Source organism: Rhinopithecus bieti, unplaced genomic scaffold (genome assembly GCF_001698545.2).
Source record: "Rhinopithecus bieti isolate Rb0 unplaced genomic scaffold, ASM169854v2 scaffold_315, whole genome shotgun sequence".
Lineage (NCBI taxonomy): Eukaryota > Metazoa > Chordata > Mammalia > Primates > Cercopithecidae > Rhinopithecus > Rhinopithecus bieti.
This window is the reverse complement of record NW_016803481.1, coordinates 4,766,364-4,787,755: the sequence shown is the minus strand read 5'-3', so window position 1 is coordinate 4,787,755 and position 21,392 is coordinate 4,766,364. Positions and strand designations below refer to the sequence as shown.

Below are 21,392 nucleotides of genomic sequence, written 5' to 3'. Positions count from 1 at the left end.
CATGCATTATCTTATTAAATTCTCACAACAGGGCCAGGTGCAATGGCTTACGCCTATAATCCCAGCACTTTGGGAGGCTGAAGTGGGAGGCTCACTTGAAGCCAGGAGTTCATGACTAACCTGGGTAACATAGCGAGACCCCATCTCTACAATTTTTTTTTTTTATTAGCTAAGCATGGTGATGTAAACCTGTAGTTCCAGCTACTTGGGAGGCTGAGACAGGGATTGCTTAAGGCCAGGAGTTTAAGGCTGTCTCTAAAAAACTATAAATAAATAAATAAATTCTCACAATAACCTCGAAGGGTGAGGAATATATACAGATGAAGAAACCAAAGTTTTGCAGAGTTGAGTAAATTCTCCAGGGTCATAATGGTAGCAAGTATTCAAGCCAAGATTCAAATCCTGGTCTAAATGACACCAGAGCCCATGCTCTGAGTATGAGATAGCAGCAAGCCAAGACTTACTTCACTCGTCTCCTTTATGACCATGAATTAAGGAAATCAAGGCAAGCCCTCAAATAATTGTTCATTGGTCTTTCATAGCAATGTAATAAACAGTGAGGCCACGCCCACTTGGTCTGTTTCTTTACTCATAAAATGGAAATAGTAACAATTACCTCCACCCTATCTCATGGCGTTATGATCAATGTATGTGAAGTGTATATAGGAGGTAGGTATGTATGTATGTATTTATTTATTGTTTCAGACAGGGTCTTGCTTTCTCACACAGGCTAGAGTGCAGTGGTGCAATGTTGGCTCATTGCAGCCTCAACTTCCTGGGCTCAAGCAATCCTCACACCTCAGCCCCCCAAGTAGTTGGGACTACAGGCATGTGCCACTACACTTGGTTAATTTTTGTATTTTTAGCAGAGATAGGGTTTCAACATGTTGCCCAGGCTGGTCTTGACCTCCTGGTCTCAAGTAATCCTCCTGTCTCGGCCTCCCAAAGTTCTAGGATTACAGATGTGAGCCACGGCGCCTGGCCAAAGGAGGTGTTTATTAAACACAGGTTGAATCTTAATTTTATATGCTATATTTTCTTCATTTCATAGTTCCTCTTCATAATAACAGAAGATTACAGGCAAGAAGCATTGGCCAGAGGAATTTAGTCAGAATCAGTGCCAATTTTACTTTTCTCTTGAGGATCTATGGACCATATTTGCATATCCTTCTACGACTTTGGCTCACATCATCTTGTGAGTTTTATAACAGTGTTGAAAGGTGGCAGAAGCTGAAATGAGAAAAGTCAGTGAGCTGTGCTTCCCTTGGCTTGTCCAGCATCTCCCTTTCTAACTATGGATCCTCTGGGCTCCTTGATGAGGACTCCTCGGTAAAAAGTCTGCCCCTGGTGAGGAGAACCAGCTGACCACTCCTTTCTCTCCAGAATGCTGGGGTTAGATCTGGTGGTGCGAGATGACAACGGGAACATCCTAGACCCCGACGAAACCAGCACCATTGCCCTCTTCAAGGCCCATGAGGTGGCCTCCAAAAGGATTGAGGAGAAGATCCAAGAAGAGAAGGTACAATTTCTCAAATGTGAAATTCTGCCCACTGAGGTTCCATTTTTGCCTTGATTTTTAATGAAAGAAAGGGAAATCATTGAGAACAAAACTACTTCTGTAGTTTTGTCCCCATTTTAAAAGTGAAACAGCAGAAAGGATGAGGCAGGTATATATATATATATGTTCTGATATGGAAAGATCACAAAGATACGTATTAAGTGAAAAGATCAGGATCCATAACGGTATATATAAAAATGCTATTATTTGTGTTTCAAAAAATGTATGTAAATCTATGCTTGCATATACATAGACTAACTGAAATAATACACAAGAAATAATTATTAATGGATGTCCTCTGGGAAGGAAAACTGGGTGGGAGGGAGACTTTTTAAATGTGTAATCTCTTGCATTCATTGCATATATTGCAATTTCAAAATAAATAGTATTTATTTATTTATATTTCTTTCTTTCTTTCTTTTTGAGATAGAGTTTCACTCTTGTTGCCCAGGCTGGAGTGCAGTGGCACGATCTCGGCTCACCGCAACCTCCACCTCCCAGGTTCAAACGATTCTCCTGCCTCAGCCTCCCGAGAAGCTGGGACTACAGGCGCCCACCACCACGACCAGCTAATTTTTGTATTTTTTTTTTTTTATGGAGTGTTGCTCTGTCACCCAGGCTGGAGTGCAGTGGCCAGATCTTGGCTCACTGCAACCTGTGCCTCCCGGGTTCAAGGTATTCTCCTGCATCAGTCTTCTGAGTAACTGAGATTACAGGCACCCACTACCACACCCACACTCAGCTAATTTTTGTAGTTTTTAGTAGAGACGGGGTTTCACCATGTTGGCCAGGCTAGTCTCAAACTCCTGACCTTGTGATCCACCCGCCTCGGCCTCCCAAAGTGCTGGGATTACAGATGCGAGCCACCGAACCTGGCCAATTTTTGTACTTTTAGTAGAGACAGGGTTTCACAATGTTGGTCAGGCCAGTCTCAAACTCCTGACCTCAGGTGATCCATCCTCCTCAACCTCCCAAAGTGCTGGGATTACAGGCATGATCCACTGCACCCAGGCTGAAATAAATAATATTTTAAAATAAAGTGTTTGAAAGGCTTTGAAAGTAATAATTGGACATTAAAGAAAAATTAGAATCAGGCATGGTGGCTCATGCCTGTAATCCTAGCCCTTTGGGAGGCCAAGGTGGGTGGATCATTTGAGGCCGGGAGTTCAAGACCAACTGGGCAACAGAGCAACATAGTGAGACCCCATGTCTACAAAAAATTTTTTTAAAAATTAGCTGGGCATGGTAGTGCATGACTGTAGTCCCAGCTATCCAGGAAGCTGAGGCAGGAGGATCACTTGAAGCTGGGAATTTGAGGCTATAGTGAACTGTGATCATACCACTGCACTCCAGCCTGGGCAACAAAGCAAGAGAGGCTGAGGCACGAGAATGGCGTGAACCCAGGAGGCGGAGCTTGCAGTGAGCCGAGATCATGCCACTTCGCTCCAGCCTGGGCGACAGAGTGAGACTCCGTCTCAAAAAAAAAGTTATTCATATTTTGATTTATCAGACCCAAACATATTGAAATTTTGCTATATGTTTTTCTTTCAGTCTTTCTGTTCTGATGAGTAAAGATTTGTATCAGTTTTTCTTTGGTTTGTTGGTTTGTAGTGTTTACTTCTTTAGCATGGTCATGATAATACTTGTGTTGTGAATCCAGTGGCAAGCCATGTCTGAAGGTAAAGCCTTTCCAGTGGAATATTTTGTTTTTAATGAGAGTTATTTCTCTATCCAGGATAATGGATCATGATGTTCATGCTTTTGAGCTTCATTCAGAAGCTATTGTGTAAGACAAGCACTTCTTGGAGCTACCAAAACCCTGGAATTATCCCTTTTAGACAGCAATTTTTTTTAATGTCTTGGGTTCAAGGCCCTGAACAGGATAGTCTTGATCACTGAAATTATAATGATTATATTTTGCTCACTGCATTTATCTGCTTACATACACTTTTTCTTAGCAAATGCACTTCCTCTTGGGTGTTATCTGACTGTGTTTTGTTTTTTATTTATTGATTCATCAACTGATTGATTGAGACAGGGTCTTACTTTGTTGCCCAGGCTGGAGTTCAGTGACTCCATCCTAGCTCACTCACTGCAGCCTCCTCTGTTCCCAGGTGGCCGGGACTACAGGCACAGCTAATTTTTTTAAAAAAATTTTTTAGGGACAGAGGCTTGCTGTGTTGTCCAGGCTGGTCTCAAACTCCTGGGCCTCTAGTAGCACTGGGATTACAGGAATGAGCCACTGTGCCCAGGCTGTCTGCCATTTGCAGGCTAATTTTTTTTTTTTTTTTTTTTTTTTTTTTTGCCAACATTTCCCATTTGCCAAAATCAAAATGTTTTTCTCTGTTCCATGTTTGTTCAGTCAATCCTGCAGAACCTCGACTCACGGGGCCAGTCCATCTTCAGTACCATCCACACCTATGGCCTCTATGTGAACTTCAAGAACTTTGTCTGCAACATCGGGGAAGATGCAGAGTTGTTTATGGCCCTCTATGACCCAGACCAGTCCACTTTTATCAGGTAGCAGAGACCCAGATCCCCTGCTGCTGACCTAGCAAAGATACCCAGCCTTCCCCTGACCCCTACCCAGGCAGCTCTTTGCCAGATTTGAGAAGAGAAAATAGGGAAGCAGGGAAGATTTCTAAGCAGTAGAATGTAAAATCATGTGGGCTATGAAGCCTTCATATGTCACTACTGGAACAATGTGGCCAGTTTGTATACTCCCTGGGATTTAGAGATCACATAAAACTCATTAGGACTTGGAGATGGGAACAAAAAATTCAAAATGCTACATGGGAAGGTGAGGGAGGGATAAATAGGCAGAGCACAGAGGATTTTTAGAGCAACAACACTATTCTGTATGATGCTATGGTGGTGGATGCATGCCATTATGAATTTGTGTAAATGCACAGGACGTTCGATATCAAGAGGGAACCCTTATGTAAACTGTGGACTTTGGTTAAATGATGTGTCAGTGTAGCTTCATCAGTTTTAACCAATGTTACTACTGTGGTCAGGAGAATGTTGATAGCAAAGGAAGTTGTGTCTGAGGGGAGAGAATATGTTATGGGACTCTGTTTTCAGCTCAACTTTGCTGCAAAGCCAAAACTGCTCTAAGAAAATAATGTCTATTAAAAAAACCTTTTTTTAAGACTCTAAGGAGTGCAGTGGGCATTGTTCAGCTCTACAGTGGCACTACTGTTTATCAGCTAAGAAAATGAAGAATTTATTTTTGAGAAGATAGTTAAAAGTAATTGCTTACAAGTATTTCTTTAAAATATATATATATTTTAATGTCATAATGTGAATTACAGGGGATAGATTTGGAATGACTGTTATAAAATTAAATTCTTTTTTTATTTTTTATTTTTTGAGACGGAGTTTAGCTCTTGTCTTCCAGGCTGGAGTGCAATGGCACGATCTCAGCTCATTGCAACCTCCGCCTCCCAGGTCCAAGTGATTCTCCTGCCTCAGCCTCCCAAGTAGCTGGGATTACAGGCACCTGCCACCATGCCCCGCCAATTTTGTATTTTAGTAGAGACGGGGTTTCACCATGTTGGCCAGCCTGGTCTCGAACTCCTGACCTCAGGTGATCCACCCGCTTCGGCCTCCAAAAGTGCTGGGATTACAGGCATGAGCCACTGCGCCCCACCTAAAATTAATTCAGCAAAGCTGAAACTTCTATTCAAAGATTTTGAGATGGAAGGACAACCCAGACTACAGCATCCCATAAGCTCTACCGTGTCTGTGCCCATCAGGAGCAGTGGGTGTCCTGTGTCTGTGTGGGGCATGCCTTGCAGAGCCACAGCAGGGATGCTTCTCTAATGCCAGGACACCCGGTGGTGGCCATCTGTGTGGTCCCAGTTCCCAACTCAGCTCTTTTCACACTGGCCTGTTGAATTTCACTGAGCATTTCTGGCCCTTCCTCCTTCCCTTGTAAGTCTGTACTAAGGGTCGCCTCAACCCCCGTTAGCCTCTCATTAAGAGTAATTTGTTTTCCTTTGCCAGTGAGAACTATCTAATTCGTTGGGGCAGTAATGGGATGCCTAAGGAAATAGAGAAGCTCAATAACCTCCAAGCAGTGTTTACTGTAAGTCCTCCCTTCTGTTTAATCATTCTCTTTGTTTATGATATGAACATATTCACATAATGAATATGTCAGAAACATACAAAATGAAAAGGTTAAAGGAAAATCATCAGTCCCCAGCAGGAATAACCCACCCATTTATTCAACATGTACTTCAATGCCAGGCACTGATTTAGACACTTGAGATACATCCATGAAAATCAGGGGAAAAGCAGTTTTGTCCTGATGGGTAAGACAGATAATAAACGATAATCAATCCAGGCACAGGGACCCAGGCCTGTAATTCCAGCACTTTGGGAGGCTGAGGTGGGAGGATCACTTGAGCTCAGGAGTTTGAGACCAGTCTGTGCAACATGGTAAAACCCTGTCGCTACTAAAGAATTTAAAAAAGGAAAAATGACCTCAAAGTAGAAGAGGAGTGATGCTGCCAATTCGGATATGCCAAAGAGAAGCGTGCTTCCTTTAAGTGAAAAGGTAAAACTTTATAAGTATGTATGTATAGGAAAAAACAGGACATATAGAGTTCGGTACTGTCTTTGGTTTCAGGTATCCACCGGGGGTCTCGGAGCATATTCATCACAGGCAAGGGGGGACTACTCTGTCAATGCGCCACAATACATGTAACTAGTCACCTGGAGTCTTTATTTTTCCATTAACAGAAGCCTTGCAGACCTAGAGTAGAAATGCAGGGTGGACGTTATCATTGATGGATATCTTGGAGACCTGAGTTAACTAAATTACAGGGGCTGGATTTGGAATGATTATGTTAAAAGTGATTCTTGCTTTGGTAAAGAGAGCTTGGGCAGCTGTTTCATATAACCAATTTGAGATGTGATTTATTTTTTTTCTGAAGTTGAATTGAATGAGAGATATCAGCTCATTCCCGGGTTTACTCACCCATCCTTAAGAATACAAATAATGGCCGGGCGTGGTGGCTCATGTCTGTAATCCCAGTACTTTGGGAGGCTGAGGCAGCTGGATCCCTTGAGCCCAGACATTCAAAGCCAGCTTTGATAACATAGGGAGACCTTGTCAAATAAAAAAAAAAAAAAAAAAGCAGACAAGTGTAGAACCAAGAGAAATAGATATTTCATTGACACTTCTGTCATGATTCAGTATACACTGATAAGCTCTCAGTGGAGACCTCTCATAAATCAGGTGAATAATCCCATAAAGCAATGCCTGTCTTATAGTTGCCTCACGGGCTTGTTTTGAAGAGGAAATGAAATGTCACAGACTTGTGTGGATACCCAGTAAATGTCAGTGTTACACAAGTTTTTACTTCATTTGATGCTGAAATGCATCCTGTACTGAGATACATCCAAGAAGGTTATATAGTCGCAATGATGAGGGCCCTGCTTTTTCAATACCCTGCTTAAGCTGATGAACTGGAGACTTCCGACGGACCATGATCTGATTTGTAAATTTGAAGTAGGAACCGGGGAACAAAAAAGCACTTGTTTACAAGCACAAAGTCATGTTCTCTGATGCCATAATAGCTCTTGGATGGAGATGGGGAAGAAGAGAGTCATTCTGGTATTTCAGCATTGAGAAATAAGGTCTGAACAGGATTTTGTTGCAGAGGGTAAAGAGAAAAGAGACACGGGGGACAGAGTGGTCCAGCCCTACCTCCTCTTGCACTTTCTCTGCCCCTTTAGGACCTCAGCAGCATGGACCTCATCCGGCCCCGCGTCAGCCTCGTGTGCCAGATTGTCCGCGTGGGCCACATGGAGCTGAAGGAAGGCAAGAAGCACACCTGTGGACTCCGAAGACCTTTTGGAGTGGCAGGTGCAAGAGAGACCCAGGGACAAATGTGAAATAGTGCAGTGCTGTGGAAAATAGCATGGCAGTTTCTCAAAAAATTAAACATGGAACTAGCAAATGATCCAGCTGCCCTGCTTCAAAACAATCAAAAGCAAGGTCTGGAGGAGATATTTGTACATCCATGTTTGTAGCAGTATTATTCACAATATGCAAAACGTGGAGGTAACCTAGGTGTCCACCAGTGCATAAATGGACAAAGAAACTGTGGTGTGTGCGCACAATGGAATATTACTCAAACAGGAAGGGAATTCTGACACATGCTACATACAGCGTAAATGAACCTTGAGGACTTTACGCTAAGTAAATAAGCCAGACACAAAAGGACAAATATTGTATGATCCCACCTATGTGAGGCACCTAGAGTAGTCAAATTCATAGAGACAGCATAGAATGGTGAGTGCCAGGGGCTGGAGAGGAGGAATGGGGAGTTAGTGTTTAATGGGTATTGAGTTTCCATTTGGGAAGATGAAAAAGTTCTAGAGATGGAAGGTGATGATGGTTGCACAATAATGTGAATATACTTAATACCACTGAACTGTATACTTTAAAATGGGCAAGATGGTACATTTTATGTTATGTGTGTTTTACCACAATTTTGAAAATAGAGAGAGGGAGGGAAGGAGGAAAGGAGGAAGAAAGGTGGGAAGAAGGCCCAGAGATAGTAAGAGATGGATCACGTTGTCATTGTCAGTATCAGACACGCAGCATTTACTGCCTGGCACTGCCCGTTTTCTTTGCATGGGCTCTGTGTCCTCACCTAGCCCATGCTCCTTTCTTTCCCCCTTAGTGCCCAACACTGTGTCTTATACACAGTAGAACCTAAGTTGTGACTATTGGAATCCTCCGTGTCTGGGTCTGCGTATTGATTTTAGTGGAATAAAATAGTTGCTGGGAAGTGGTTTGCCTGTCTAGGAAATTAACTCTTCGAAGACAATGTTGTGTTTGTTTCTAAATGCTTTCAGAGAGGCTCCTTGGCTTACATCAAACCCCAGAACCTGCCAAAAGGCCCAGCATCTTCCTCTGTAGTTTGTTCAATTGAGGAGATATATTTGGGGCCTTACATTGACATTCTGGTTGCTCATAGATCGAAAACGATCAAGGAAATGTCACAATTCTGCTCCTGGACCTTTGGTTCCAGACTTACTAAAAAGCAACCTGATGCTAAATTTCTCAAGAGTTTAGCAACTCGGGCAGGGCACGATGGCTAATCCCTGTAATCCCAGCACTTTGGGAGACTGAGGCGGGCGGATCACCTGAGGTCGGGAGTTCAAGATCAGCCTGGCCAGCATGGTGAAACCCTGTCTATACTAAAAAAATACAAAAGTTAGTCAGGTATGGTGGCATGCGCTGTAGTAGTCCCAGCTACTTGGGAGACTGAGGCAGGAGAATTGCTTGAACGGGGGAGGTGGAGGTTGCAGTGATCCAAGATTGCGCCACTGCACTCCAACCTAAGCAAAAGAGTATGACTTCCTCTTTAAAAAAAAAAGGAGAAGATTTTAGCAACTCGATCTTGTAGAGTTTTAAAAGTGGGTGGTCTGCAAAATTGATCCAGTAAAACCCAAAACCCTTCCTCAGCACCTCATGAGTCACTGTTTTGCTGGGCTGGGTATACTGGGAATCACCATTGGCAAAGAAATCTAAAAAAAAGTCCCTGCTTGGTACCTTTCTTCCTCCAGGGTTTTGTTTGCTGATACTGTCCTTTTCCATAGTAACTTACTGAGGCATGAAGCAATTAGTTTCTTTAATGAAGTTTGTCTTTTTCCTAGTGATGGATATTACTGATATCATACATGGGAAGGTGGATGATGAAGAAAAGCAGCATTTTATTCCCTTTCAGCAGTAAGTACTTTGGCATGTGTCCCAGGTGACTTGAGACCTGGATTAGCCATTCAATTGTGTGTTAACACAGAAACAGGTGCTAGAAACCATTTTCTCAGAGAAGGAAAGATTCTAAGCTGCAAGATTGTCAGATAGGAGCTGAACAGAAGACTTTATTCAAAGTCCTTGATGTTGGACTCCCTTTGAAGAGGGTAAACTGAACTTCCCTGATTCTATAGAAAGGACCAAAGGAATATAAAAGGGCAAATATCCGTCTGCCCTGGAATGCAGAGAGTGGTGTCGTCCTTGTGTCACCAGTGCCAAAGTATATGTGCAGTCTATTGCATGAAACAGGCATCATGGAAGACACAGAATTACGTGGGCTAGCATAGGGCTTCTCAGACTACATCATGCATATGAATCAGGGGAGCTTGTTAGGCTGCAGGGGAGTTCTGCCTCTGACAAGCTCCCAGGTGATGTCGATGTAGCTGGTCTGAGGGCCACACTGTGTGAAGCGAGGGATTAGGAGATGAGAGAGTGAAGGGCTGGCCCACCCATGGGCCGGCATTCCTGCATGTCGGGGGAAAGCCATCCTGGGAGTGTGTGAAAGGATCCCTGCAGAGCTTCACTAAGGCCCTCCATATTGAGCTGCAGGAGCTGGAGCCATGGGTAGGCCATTGAGGAGCTGTTGGGAGCAGATTCAAGCCGTGTCACTCTGAAGAAGTGCAAGTGTGAACGTCGTGACCTGCTCCAGCACCTGCTCAGACAGTGGAGGCCTAGTGGAGGCTGAGAGCATTGCCGGGACCAACGCCCACCAGGGGCCATCGTGCCAGTCAGAGGGCATCATCTCGGTTCACTTGCAGCTGCCACTGCAGACAAGTAGAACAAACTGAGAATTCCACAAACCAGCCAGAATCATATATTTGAGTTAATATATCATTTGTTTACAAATGATATCACAAATTAGTGGAGAAAGATACATTATGCAAAAAAAAAAAAATGTTTTTGGAGAAAGTTAGCCATTTAAGATCCCTAAGTTAGATTGCAGTCTCACAGCTTATGCCAGTGTAAATTTTAGATGATTAAACATACAACTGTAAGAGCTAGAATCTTAAAATATTAACAGGAAAATAGAAGTTTTATATGGTAGTAATGAGAAGGAGGCCATTTTAAAGATTCAGCCAAAAAAAGAAAAATTGATAGATTTAACCACCCAAAAATTGTAAAGAACTTCTAGATACAAAAAAAAAAAAATACCATCTTTGCACCGTGGATGAGAAAGGATGAGTATTTGTAATATATAAAGAATTAATAGAAATTAACAAGGACATGGAGGGAATACACATACACACAGAGAAATGGCATTGTACATTTATTGAGGATGAGTGAAATGCAAATTGAAACATCAAGGTTTAGTTTTTATCTTGACCACATTTTAGTGTTGGGTAGATATAAAGAGACATACATTACTTATAGGAATATAAATTGTTACAATGCATTAAAAGCTTTAAAATTTAGGTATTTCAAAAAATGTATTCCATGATTAACAGTGATTATTTCTGTTGATGTAACTCTTGGTGATTTTGCCTCTGTTTTTGTTTTCCTGTTGTCTTTTTTAATATAAAAAATATGTATTATATGTAATATATAAAATATAAAAATTTTAATCTTTCAATGTTAAGTCCACACCTTTGGACCAGTTTCTAAACATAATAGTGCAAATAGCTCATGCTAAGTAATACTTGTCTCTTTTATCCAGGGACTGCTAGGAATTATTTTAAAAATATGACTGTTGCACTCCATCCTGGGTGACAGAATCATACCCTGTCTCAGATAAAATAAAATATAAAGTAAAAATAGATAAAATAATTAAAAAATCAAATGCACTTACCTTGTATGCTACCACCTATATATTGACCTTCCAAGAGGAGACAAATATTTTATGTAGCACAGTGCTAAAGTTAATTATGTGATAACTGTCATCTCCATGAGTACTGCTCTTGTTCTGTGTATAATATAAAACACTGTATGCACACACCTATAAAAATATGTATTGTATAATATATAAATATGTTCAAGTATATTTAATAAATATGTTGAATTTCATACAATGTTAATTTGTTAATTACATTATAGATATGTTAAATACAATCATGCATCACTTAATGGCAAGGATACATTCTGAGAAACATGTCGCTAGGCTCTCTTGTCATTGTCTAGACACCACAGAGTGCACTTACACACACCCGGAATGTATGGACTACTACACACCTAGGCTGTATGGTATAGCCTCTTGCTCTTAGACTGTAAACATGTCCAGCATGCTACTGTACTGAATACTGCAGGCAATTGTAACACAGTGCTATTTGTGTCTTTAAACATATTTAAACATAGAAAAGGTAATGAGTTGTGCTGAGATGTTAAAACAGCTATAACATCACTAGGCAATAGGAATGTTTCAGCTCCATTAATAATCTTTTTTTTTGAGATGGAGATTTGCTCTTGTTGGCCAGGCTGGAGTGCAGTAGCATGATCTCCGCTCACTGCAACCTCACCTCCTGGGTTCAAGCATTCTCCTGTCTCAGCCTCCTGAGTAGCTGAGATTACAGGGGCATGCCATTACACCTGGCTAATTTTTCTATTTTTAGTAGAGACGGGGTTTCACCATGTTGGTCAGGCTCATGTCGAACTCCTGACCTCAGGTGATCCACCCGCCTTGGCCTCCCAAAGTGCTGGGATTACAGGTGTGAGCCATCATGCCTGGCCAGCTCCCTTATAATCTTATGGGACCACGTCATCTATGCAGTCTGTCATTAACTGAAACATTGTTAGGCATATGACTGTATATTGAATAAATATAAATATACATATAATACTTAATAGATATAAATGCTGTACCATATATATTATAGTACTATGAATGTGTTATATTTGTATTTAAGATTATATGTACATAATAGGGGTGGCCTTCATGGATATGAAAGGTGTCTGAAACAGCCATCTGTATATTTGCTGGTGGTGATGTGCCCCCTGCTTAATTTCTGAACCAGCTTTCCTCCAGCAACCATATCACAATACTTAGACCTGAGATTGTCCCCACTGCATAATCCACACTTTGAGTCCCTGACGAACCCTGCCTTAATTTGATTACTGCTCACTGTGCAGCCAACAGCCACAGTGAAGTATTTACGATGTAGACTGCAGCCTCTGGCATTGAATTCCTAAGACTTATGGCAAGCGCTGCCATAACCTACTTCAAAAACTTTACAATGTTTTCCAGTAGGAGAGTGTGGTATGTGTATTCTGCAAGTCCATTTAGAGGGAGTCATTTGTAAAAAACAGGAACTCAGGACTATAGCAATCCCATTTGCCAGTCACATATTGCAGTGTGTTTTATTGTCAGGGTGCAGGGAACCCTGTGGAGAAAACTGGCCTACATGCAGCGGACAGAGGAGACAGGAGACGACTGTACTGCCCACTGAGGTGCAGTTGCTGATCGTGCTTCTGCCTTCGGTAGAATGGGGGCTGTGTTTGGTTCTTTGATTGCCCTTTACGAGCCACAGCCTGATAAGGTCACTCAAGTGGAGCTTGTTTGGCAGCACCCATGCCAAGATCCAGCTTGTCATCACATAGAAATCTGAGAACATCTGCCAGACACCAGGCATATACACTGTGCTCGTACATAGGGGGTTGACACTAGACAGAAGCCTTAACAGGCATGCGATCCCAGCCCATCTCTTACAGATGGAGAAACTGAGGCCCAAAGGGAGCCTCTTGCAGAGCTCACTATCAAGTAGAAGTAGAGCTAGGGGCTCCTGCCCTTTCTGTGGGTGCTCTGTCTTCAATTCTACTGCAGTAGCCTCTTCTGCCTCTGACAGAGCATGGAGCATTGCCTCTGATTTTAGTTGCTAACCTTTTGTCACCAGTTTTGTGTACTCTTGGGGGTTTTTTCCTCTCTCTTTGCCTCAAGTCATTTCCAAGGTGAATTTAGTGCTTAAGATAGACACAAAATGGAAAACTACGGAAAGATAGAAGAGGGGTATTTAGTGTTGATATTTCCAAATTATTCCCATACGACTCACCATTATCTGAGGTTGTGCTGCAGAGACTTCCTTTCTCCCCCTCCCACCTTACCTCTTATTTCTGTTTTCCAAGAATTGCGATGGAAACCTACATCCGCCAGAGGCAGCTCATCATGTCACCTTTGATAACATCACACGTGACTGGGGAGAATGAGCCACTTACTTCAGTCTTGAATAAAGTGATTGCAGCAAAGGAAGTGAATCACAAAGGGCAAGGTACAGTCCGGTGCCAGAGCTGGGAGGGACTCTGCTGAGGGTTGGGGACATTCACAGCTGGGTCCTTGGATTCCTGCCCTTTATTATCTTTCTCTGATACAAAACAGCCTCTGCTGGAGACCTCAGGCTTCCTACCATAGGCTTTTAAGACTGAATTGCATTGAGATGCACCCAACAATGATTTGATCACAGTTGTGTTTTGTAAATTCTGTGGAACAAATTTTTATCCCATGAGTCTTTAGTTTTTATTCATTTCTTTCTTTATTTTTTGAGACGGTCTCATGTTGTCACCCAGGCTGGAGTGCAGTTGCGTGGTCTTGGCTCACTGCAGTCTCCACTTCCTGGGCTCAGGCAATCCTCCTACCTTAGCCTTCCAAGTAGCTGGGACTACAGGCGTGCACCACCATGCTCAGCTAATTTTTAAATTTTTTGTAGAGATGGGATCTTACTATATTGCCCAGGCTGGTCTCAACTTCTGGCCTCAAGTGATCCTCCCACCTTGGCCTCCCAAATCCCTGGAACTATAGGCATGAGCCACCGCCCCTGGCCTCCACATTTTTGTCTACCCTTCATTCCCAATGCCGACCCTAGATAATAATCATGCTCTATTCTGAATAAGTTTATCCCATCACATTTTTTAAAACTGAGAGGAAGGAAATCAAAGTAGTACAGATGAATATGTATTAATATAAAATAATGTAAAAGTTTTAGTTTTCAGTATCTCCATATCATGCTCTGTTGATAGAGTTTTAACTAAGAGAAGTTCTGCTTATTGAAACTGCATTTTGAATCAAATAAGGAAAAGCAGTTTTAAGACTCAAATACCAAGGTGATGACCGTATTTGTAAAATTTCAAACATTGAATACTTTGATTTTCCTTAATATTTTATAAATCTTTCACCTTTTACTAAAGATTCCATGGAGAGGAATCCCTCTGAGCTTTAACCAACTTTTTAAGACCTTGTGTTTGCAGAGCTTATGAAATTAGTTTAAAAAAATGAGGCAGCATTGTTGTTTGGGGTAATACCCAAGGGTTTGTTGTCCCATGCCCAGAAAATTAAGGACATGGACACACACGAAGATTGAGTTTAGGAGTGGAGGTTTAATAGGCAAAAGAAAGAGAAAGGAGAATAGCTCTCTGTCTCTCGTGAGAGATACGGGCTCCCAGATTTTATAGGCAGGCTTGAGGAGGTGGTGTCTGATTTCTGTAGGGCCTACAGATTGGTTAGACCAGGTGTGACATTTACATAGCATGCAGGGAAGACTGGTCACTCCATTCTAATCTTATGCAAATGGGCTTTCCACCTGGCTAGCGCCATGTTGTCTGCTTCTTACTGTACACATGGCTGGCAAAGAGAAGGGACGATGGAGCTGCCATGTTGGACATGCCTAGCTCCAGGTAGCCCTTTCCTGTTGGCACAACTGCTCGCATTCACCCATGTGAGCTTCCAGCTTGCTTGTCTGTGTCTGCAGCTCAATTTTACAGGCTAATCTTTGTTGGAAAAGAAAATGATTTGGGGGCTGATTTTCATTAAAAGGAAAACCTTCCTAAGGATTTCCTTACCCTCACTATCTGTCTAAATAATTTCTTAACTCCTATATCAAAAATATGTAGAGACTGGCCCGGGGGTGGCTCACGCCTGTAGTCCCAGCACTTTGGGAGGCCGAGGTGGGCGGATCACAAGATCAGGAATTGGAGACCCTCCTGAACAAGATGGTGAAACCTTGTCTCTACTAAAGATACAAAAATTAGCTGGGCATGGTGACATGGCTGTAATCCCAGCTACTCAGGAGGCTGAGGCAGGAGAATTGCTTGAACCACGAAGTCAGAGATTGCAATGAGCCGAGATTTTGCCACTACTCTCCAGTATGGCGACAGAGCACGACTCCATCTCAAAAAAAAAAAAGTAGAGATTGAATTAGTCTGTACATATCAAAAATACAGAGACTGAATGACTTTTTTTTCACTATCCTGTAACTGTCTTCCAAAATGGAAGCAATCAGAAAACACAGTATTTTCATAATATTTAGTTTCTTATGTACTTGCAATTATCATGCATAGGAAAGACATGCAAGGAATCGATAAAGAATCTGAAAACAAATAACTAAATATATTTTGTTTTATTTTGTTTTGTTTTTTTGAGATGGAGTCTCACTCTGTCGCCCAGGCTGGAGTGCAATGGTGCAATCCCGGCTCACTGCAACTTCCGCTGCCTGGGTTCCAGTGATTCTCCAGACTCAGCCTCCCAAGTAGCTGGGATTACAGACACCTGTTATCACACCTGGCTAATTTTTCTATTTTTAGTAGAGACAGGCTTTTACTATGTTAGCCAGGCTGGTCTCAAACTCCTGAACTCAAGTGATCCTCCCACCTCGGTCTCCCAAAGTGCTGGGATTATGGGTGTGAACCACCGTGCCTGGCCCTATTTCTGTTTTTTTAGAGCTCTTGACTAAGTATAATTTCAGCTGGAGTGGAAAACCCTATACTAAACAGATTACCATGTATGTGTAATTTTTTTTTTAACAAAACTGAAAAAAAGTCATTTCCATTCTTGCTACCTAACAGCAAAACAAGCACTTTTCATTGTTTTCTTTCTTTTTTTCCCCAAATACCATACTTCATGCCAAACAAGCACTTTCCAAATGTTTTTATGCTCTTCACAAATACTTTTTGTGGCTGCATAATATTCCAGCATTTAGACTTAAGAAAAGGGAGTCCCCTAGATAAACACTTAAGTGCTTTCTAATTTGTCATTATTACAAATATAAAAACCCCTACTCTGACTCTCTTTATATATGAAGTCTTTTCCATGTTTAAGATTGTCTCCCCAAGAAAATTCCCAGAAGTTGGATTTCTAGGTCACATGCTGGGAACAAGCCTACACCTGGAGATACAAATATTGCCAAATCACTTGCCATAGATTTCTACCATGTGTGAGTGTTTATCTTATTGCACTCTTGGTTATATTGCAAACTGATATTTAAAAATCATTAGGGTTGGGTGTGATGTCTCACGCCTGTAATCCCAGCACTTTGGGAGGCCGAGGCAGGTGGATTACTTGAGGTTAGGAGTTCGAGACCAGCCTGACTAACATAGTGAAACCCCATCTCTACTAAAAAAAAAAAAAAAAACAATAATTAGCCAGTGTGTTGGTGCACACCTGTAATCCCAGCTACTGGGGAGGCTAAGGCATGAGAATTGCTTGAACTCAGGAGTCAGAAATTGCAGCGAGCTGAGATGATGCCACCGCATTCTGCCTGGGCAACAAAGTGAGACTGTCTCAAACAAAGAAAAAAAAGAAAAATGGTTTGTTCTCAGAGGTTTAATAACTATACACTTCTTTTCCTTTTAACATTCTGCCTTCTTTTCTATGTAATTCATTATTGGGAATTTATTTTAATGAAAATACAAGATGAGAAAGTAAATTTTCTTAAGTAGCAAGAAAATAATCCCAGCATATTCATGTAATTATTGGATTTTTAAATGATTTGTTATGCCTCTTTTGCCATATATTAAATTGCTATATACTATAGTATTTCGTTGTTTCATGTATATGTCTTTTTTTACCACTAGTATCACAGATCATTGTAGCTTTACCATATATTCTGGTATCTGATAGGGCCTATCTTTACCCTTTTTTTCCCCCAAAGTTAGCATCTGTTCACGACTCTGTCAAATTCTCAAAGAGGTCATGTTGTGATTTTAATGGAAGTGTCATTAAAATTATAGGTCAACTGGGGGAGAATTTACATCTTTATAGTAAAATTGTGACTATACAATTTAAATGTTCTTCTCAACAGGTATGCATGTGTTATACAGATCATACAAAGAACTAAAAATTTATCTTTTATTTGTTTAAAGGACTTTGGGTATCCTTGAAGCTCTTGCCAGGTGACCTCACACAGGTTCAGAAGAATTTTTCACACTTGGTTGATAGATCAACAGCAATAGCCCGGAAGATGGGCTTTCCTGAAATCATACTGCCAGGTAAGCACTTTGCATAGCTCACCTGTTTGCTTCCTCCTGTGCAGCGATTGTTTCTTATTGGACGGTGGAGGCAACTTGGATCCAGAAGACTTGGTTATTTACTTTCATTGGTCCTGAGGCAACTGAGACACAAACAGAGACACCTGCAGTACTTAAGAAGCTACCCAGTGTGCAAGCCCAAGATAATGCTTTTAAACATAACTCAAATTTTCTTACTCTCTCTTTTACACAGACTCTCTCAGATAGCACAGGGTGCTCCGTTCAGGAGACTAATTGGCCTCATTTGAGTGTCCCTTTCTCGTTATGACGTCCCCAGCACGTGGGCGCCTTGCTCTCTATTCTCTGCAGCTCCAAAAGTGCTCTGGCTCTCCCTGTTCTTGTTGTGACGAGAATAGTCATCATTTTCCTGTTTCATCTTCTTTCTAGTGATCTGCATATGTGTGTGTTCTCTCGATTTGCTGACTTCACCCGTTTAATTTTAATCTCCATACGAAGAAAAGGGAATCAGTCCCTCAAATTTTATACATGTTGCTATAAACTAACTGATATTAATAGAAATTCTAGAAAACAACCATGCCATGTTAGAAAAATTCTAGAAAACCAACTTATCTGTTGCACAAAAATCCAAGTTATTTTAGGCCAGGCATGGTGGCTCATGTCTGTAATCCCAGCACTTTGGGAGGCCGAGGCAGGCAGATCACTTGAGGTCAGGACTTCCAGTCCAGCCTGGCCAACATGGTGAAACCCTGTCTCTATCAAAAATACAAAAATTAGCTGGGCACGGTGGTAGGCGCCTGTAGTCCCAGCTACTCAGGAGGCTGAGGCATGAGAATCGCTTGAGCCCGAGAGGCAGAGGTTGCAGTGAGCTATGACTGCGCCACTGCACTCCAGCCTGGGTGACAGAGCAAGACTCTGTCTCAAAAATAAATAAATAAATAAATAAGGTATTTTAAAGTAATACAAGATCTTATTTCTCCTTGGAGAAATTAAGGGGCAGTGATAACTTATTGCTGCCCACACTGTCTACGTGTGGTGAGTCTTAAATGAATATTTGTGGAATGAATGAATAAAAAAGTAATAAAATGGAGATCACTCTTTTTTTCTTTTTCTCATAAAAGAAGATAGTTTTTTACTTATTTGGCCATTCCATAGCCATTTTACCCTGATATACATTGATCAACATTCTGGGAAAATGTTTTGTCTTCTTGTTAAAGAAAAAAAAAAATTAGTAGTAATATTCTCTACCTTAAGGTGGTTTTACTGCTACAATGAGACACAAATCTGAAAACGTAAAGTAGTAGAGTTTATTCTTTGATCAGGGTGACAGCAGGGTTGGCTTGTCCTGAGGCCTTTGAATAAGGTGAGTTTACCTTTGAAATCTGGCTTGTAAAATAACATTAAGTTTGTTGTTGTTGTTGTTTAAGTCAATAGGATTGGTTCATAGAATGCCAAGGGCTACATTGGTTTTAAAATTCATCTAGAATATGGCCAAGCGAGATGGCTCACATCTGTAATCCCGCACTTTGGGAGGCTGAGGTGGGCGGATCACTTGAGGTCAGGAGTTCAAGACCAGCCTGGCCAACATGGTAAAACCCCATCTCTATTCCAAATACAAAAATTAGCTGGGAGAGTTGACGTGCACCTGTAATCCCAGTTACTCGGGAGGCTGAGGCAGGAGAATTGCTTGAACCCAGGAGGTGGTGGTTGCAGTGAGCTGAGATTGCACCACTGCACTCCAGGGTGACACGGCAAGACTCTGTCTCAAAAAAAAAAAAAAAAAAAAAGCTGGGAGTGGTGGTGCGTGCCTGTAATCCCAGCTACTTGGAAAGCTGAAGTGGGAGGATCACTTGAACTCGAGAGACAGAGTTTGTAGTGAGGTTAGATTGTGCCACTGGACTCCAGCCTGGGCAATAGAGTAAGGCTCTGTCTCAAGAAAGAAAGACAAAAAAAAAATCATCTAGAGGGGTGGTTCCAAGATGGCTGAATAGGAACAGCTCCAGTCTACAGCTCCCATTGTGAGCGACACAGAAGACGGGTGATTTCCGCATTTCCAGCTGAGGTACCAGGTTCATCTCACTGGGGCGTGTTGGACAGTGGGTGCAGGACAGTGGGTGCAGCCCACCGAGCATGAGCTGAAGCAGGGTGAGGCATCGCCTCACACGGGAAGCTCCAGGGGTCAGGGAATCCCCTTTCCTAGCCAAACAAAGCAGTGACAGACGGCACCTGGAAAATCAGGTCATTCCCACCCTAATACTGTGCTTTTCCAATGGTCTTAGCAAACAGCACACCAGGAGATTATATCCCACACCTGGCTCAGAGGGTTCCACGCCCATGGAGCCTCGCTCATTGCTAGCACAGCAGTCTGAGATCGAACTGCAAGCTGGCAGCGAGACTGGGGGAGGGGCGCCTGCCATTGCTGAGGCTTGAGTAGGTAAACAAAGCTGCCAGGAAGCTCCAACTGGGTGGAGCCCACCTCAGCTCAAGGAGGCCTGCCTGCCTCTGTAGACTCCACCTCTGGGGGCAGGGCATAGCCGAACAAAAGGCAGCAGACACTTCTGCAGACTTAAATGTCCCTGTCTGACAGCTTTGAAGAGAGTAGTGGTTCTCCCAGCACAGAGCTTGAGATCTGAGAATGGACAGACTGCCTCCTCAAATGGGTCCCTGACCCTCAAATAGCCTAACTGGGAGACATCCCCCAATAGGGGCCGACTAACACATCACACAGCCAGGTACCCCTCTGACACGAAACTTCCAGAGGAATGATCAGGCAGCAACATTTTCTGTTCAGCAATATTCGCTGTTCTGCAGCCTCCACTGCTGATTCCCAGGCAAACAGGGTCTGGAGTGGACCTCCAGCAAACTCCAACAGACCTGCAGCTGACCATCCTGACTGTCAGAATGAAAACTAACAAGCAGAAAGAACATCCACACCAAAACCCCATCTGTACGTCACCATCATCAAAGACCAAAGGTAGATAAAACCACAAAGATGGGGAAAAAACAGCAGAAAAACTGAAAATTCTAAAAATCAGAGTGCCTCTCCTCCTCCAAAGGAACACAGCTCCTCGCCAGCAATGGAGCAAAGCTGGACAGAGAATGACTTTGACAAGTTGAGAGAAGAAGGCTTCAGACGATCAAACTTCTCCAAGCTAAAGGAGGAAGTTCAAACCCATAGCAATTAAGTTAAAAACCTTGAAAAAAGATTAGACAAATGGCTAACTAGAATAACCAATGCAGAGAAGTCCTTAAAGGATCTGATGGAGCTGAAAACCATGGCATGAGAACTACATGACGAATGCACAAGCTTCAGTAGCCAATTCGATCAACTGGAAGAAAGGGTATCAGAGATGGAAGATCAAATGAATGAAATGAAGCGAGAAGAGAAGTTTAGAGAAAAAAGAATAAAAAGAAACGAACAAAGCCTCCAAGAAATATGAGACCATGTGAAAAGACCAAATCTACATCTGATTGGTGTACCTGAAAGTGATGGGGAGAATGGAACCCAGTTGGAAAACACTCTGCAGGATATTATCCAGGAGAACTTCCCCAACCTAGCAAGGCAGGCCAACATTCAAATTCAGGAAATACAGAGAACACCACAAGGATACTCCTCGAGAAGAGCAACTCCAAGACACATAATTGTCAAATTCACCAAGGTTGAAATGAAGGAAAAAAGGTTAAGGGCAGTCAGACAGAAAGGTCGGATTACCCACAAAGAGAAGCCCATCAGACTAACAGCAGATCACTCGGTAGAAACTCTACAAGCCAGAAGAGAGTGGGGACCAGTATTCAACATTCTTAAAGAAAAGAATTTTCAAC

At 42.2% G+C, this 21,392-nt stretch overlaps 1 protein-coding gene across 1 annotated transcript in view; it reads left to right on the top strand.

Annotated features, from left to right (window-relative positions):
* Positions 1-21,392, top strand: part of DOCK5 (dedicator of cytokinesis 5) — a 239,175-nt gene that overhangs the window by 114,377 nt on the left and 103,406 nt on the right. The window contains exons 7-13 of the mRNA XM_017884392.1: positions 1,384-1,519; positions 3,921-4,078; positions 5,567-5,648; positions 7,304-7,433; positions 9,236-9,308; positions 13,443-13,585; positions 17,448-17,573. Coding sequence (XP_017739881.1) covers positions 1,384-1,519; positions 3,921-4,078; positions 5,567-5,648; positions 7,304-7,433; positions 9,236-9,308; positions 13,443-13,585; positions 17,448-17,573 — 848 coding nt within the window. The remainder of the gene's footprint in view (positions 1-1,383; positions 1,520-3,920; positions 4,079-5,566; positions 5,649-7,303; positions 7,434-9,235; positions 9,309-13,442; positions 13,586-17,447; positions 17,574-21,392) is intronic.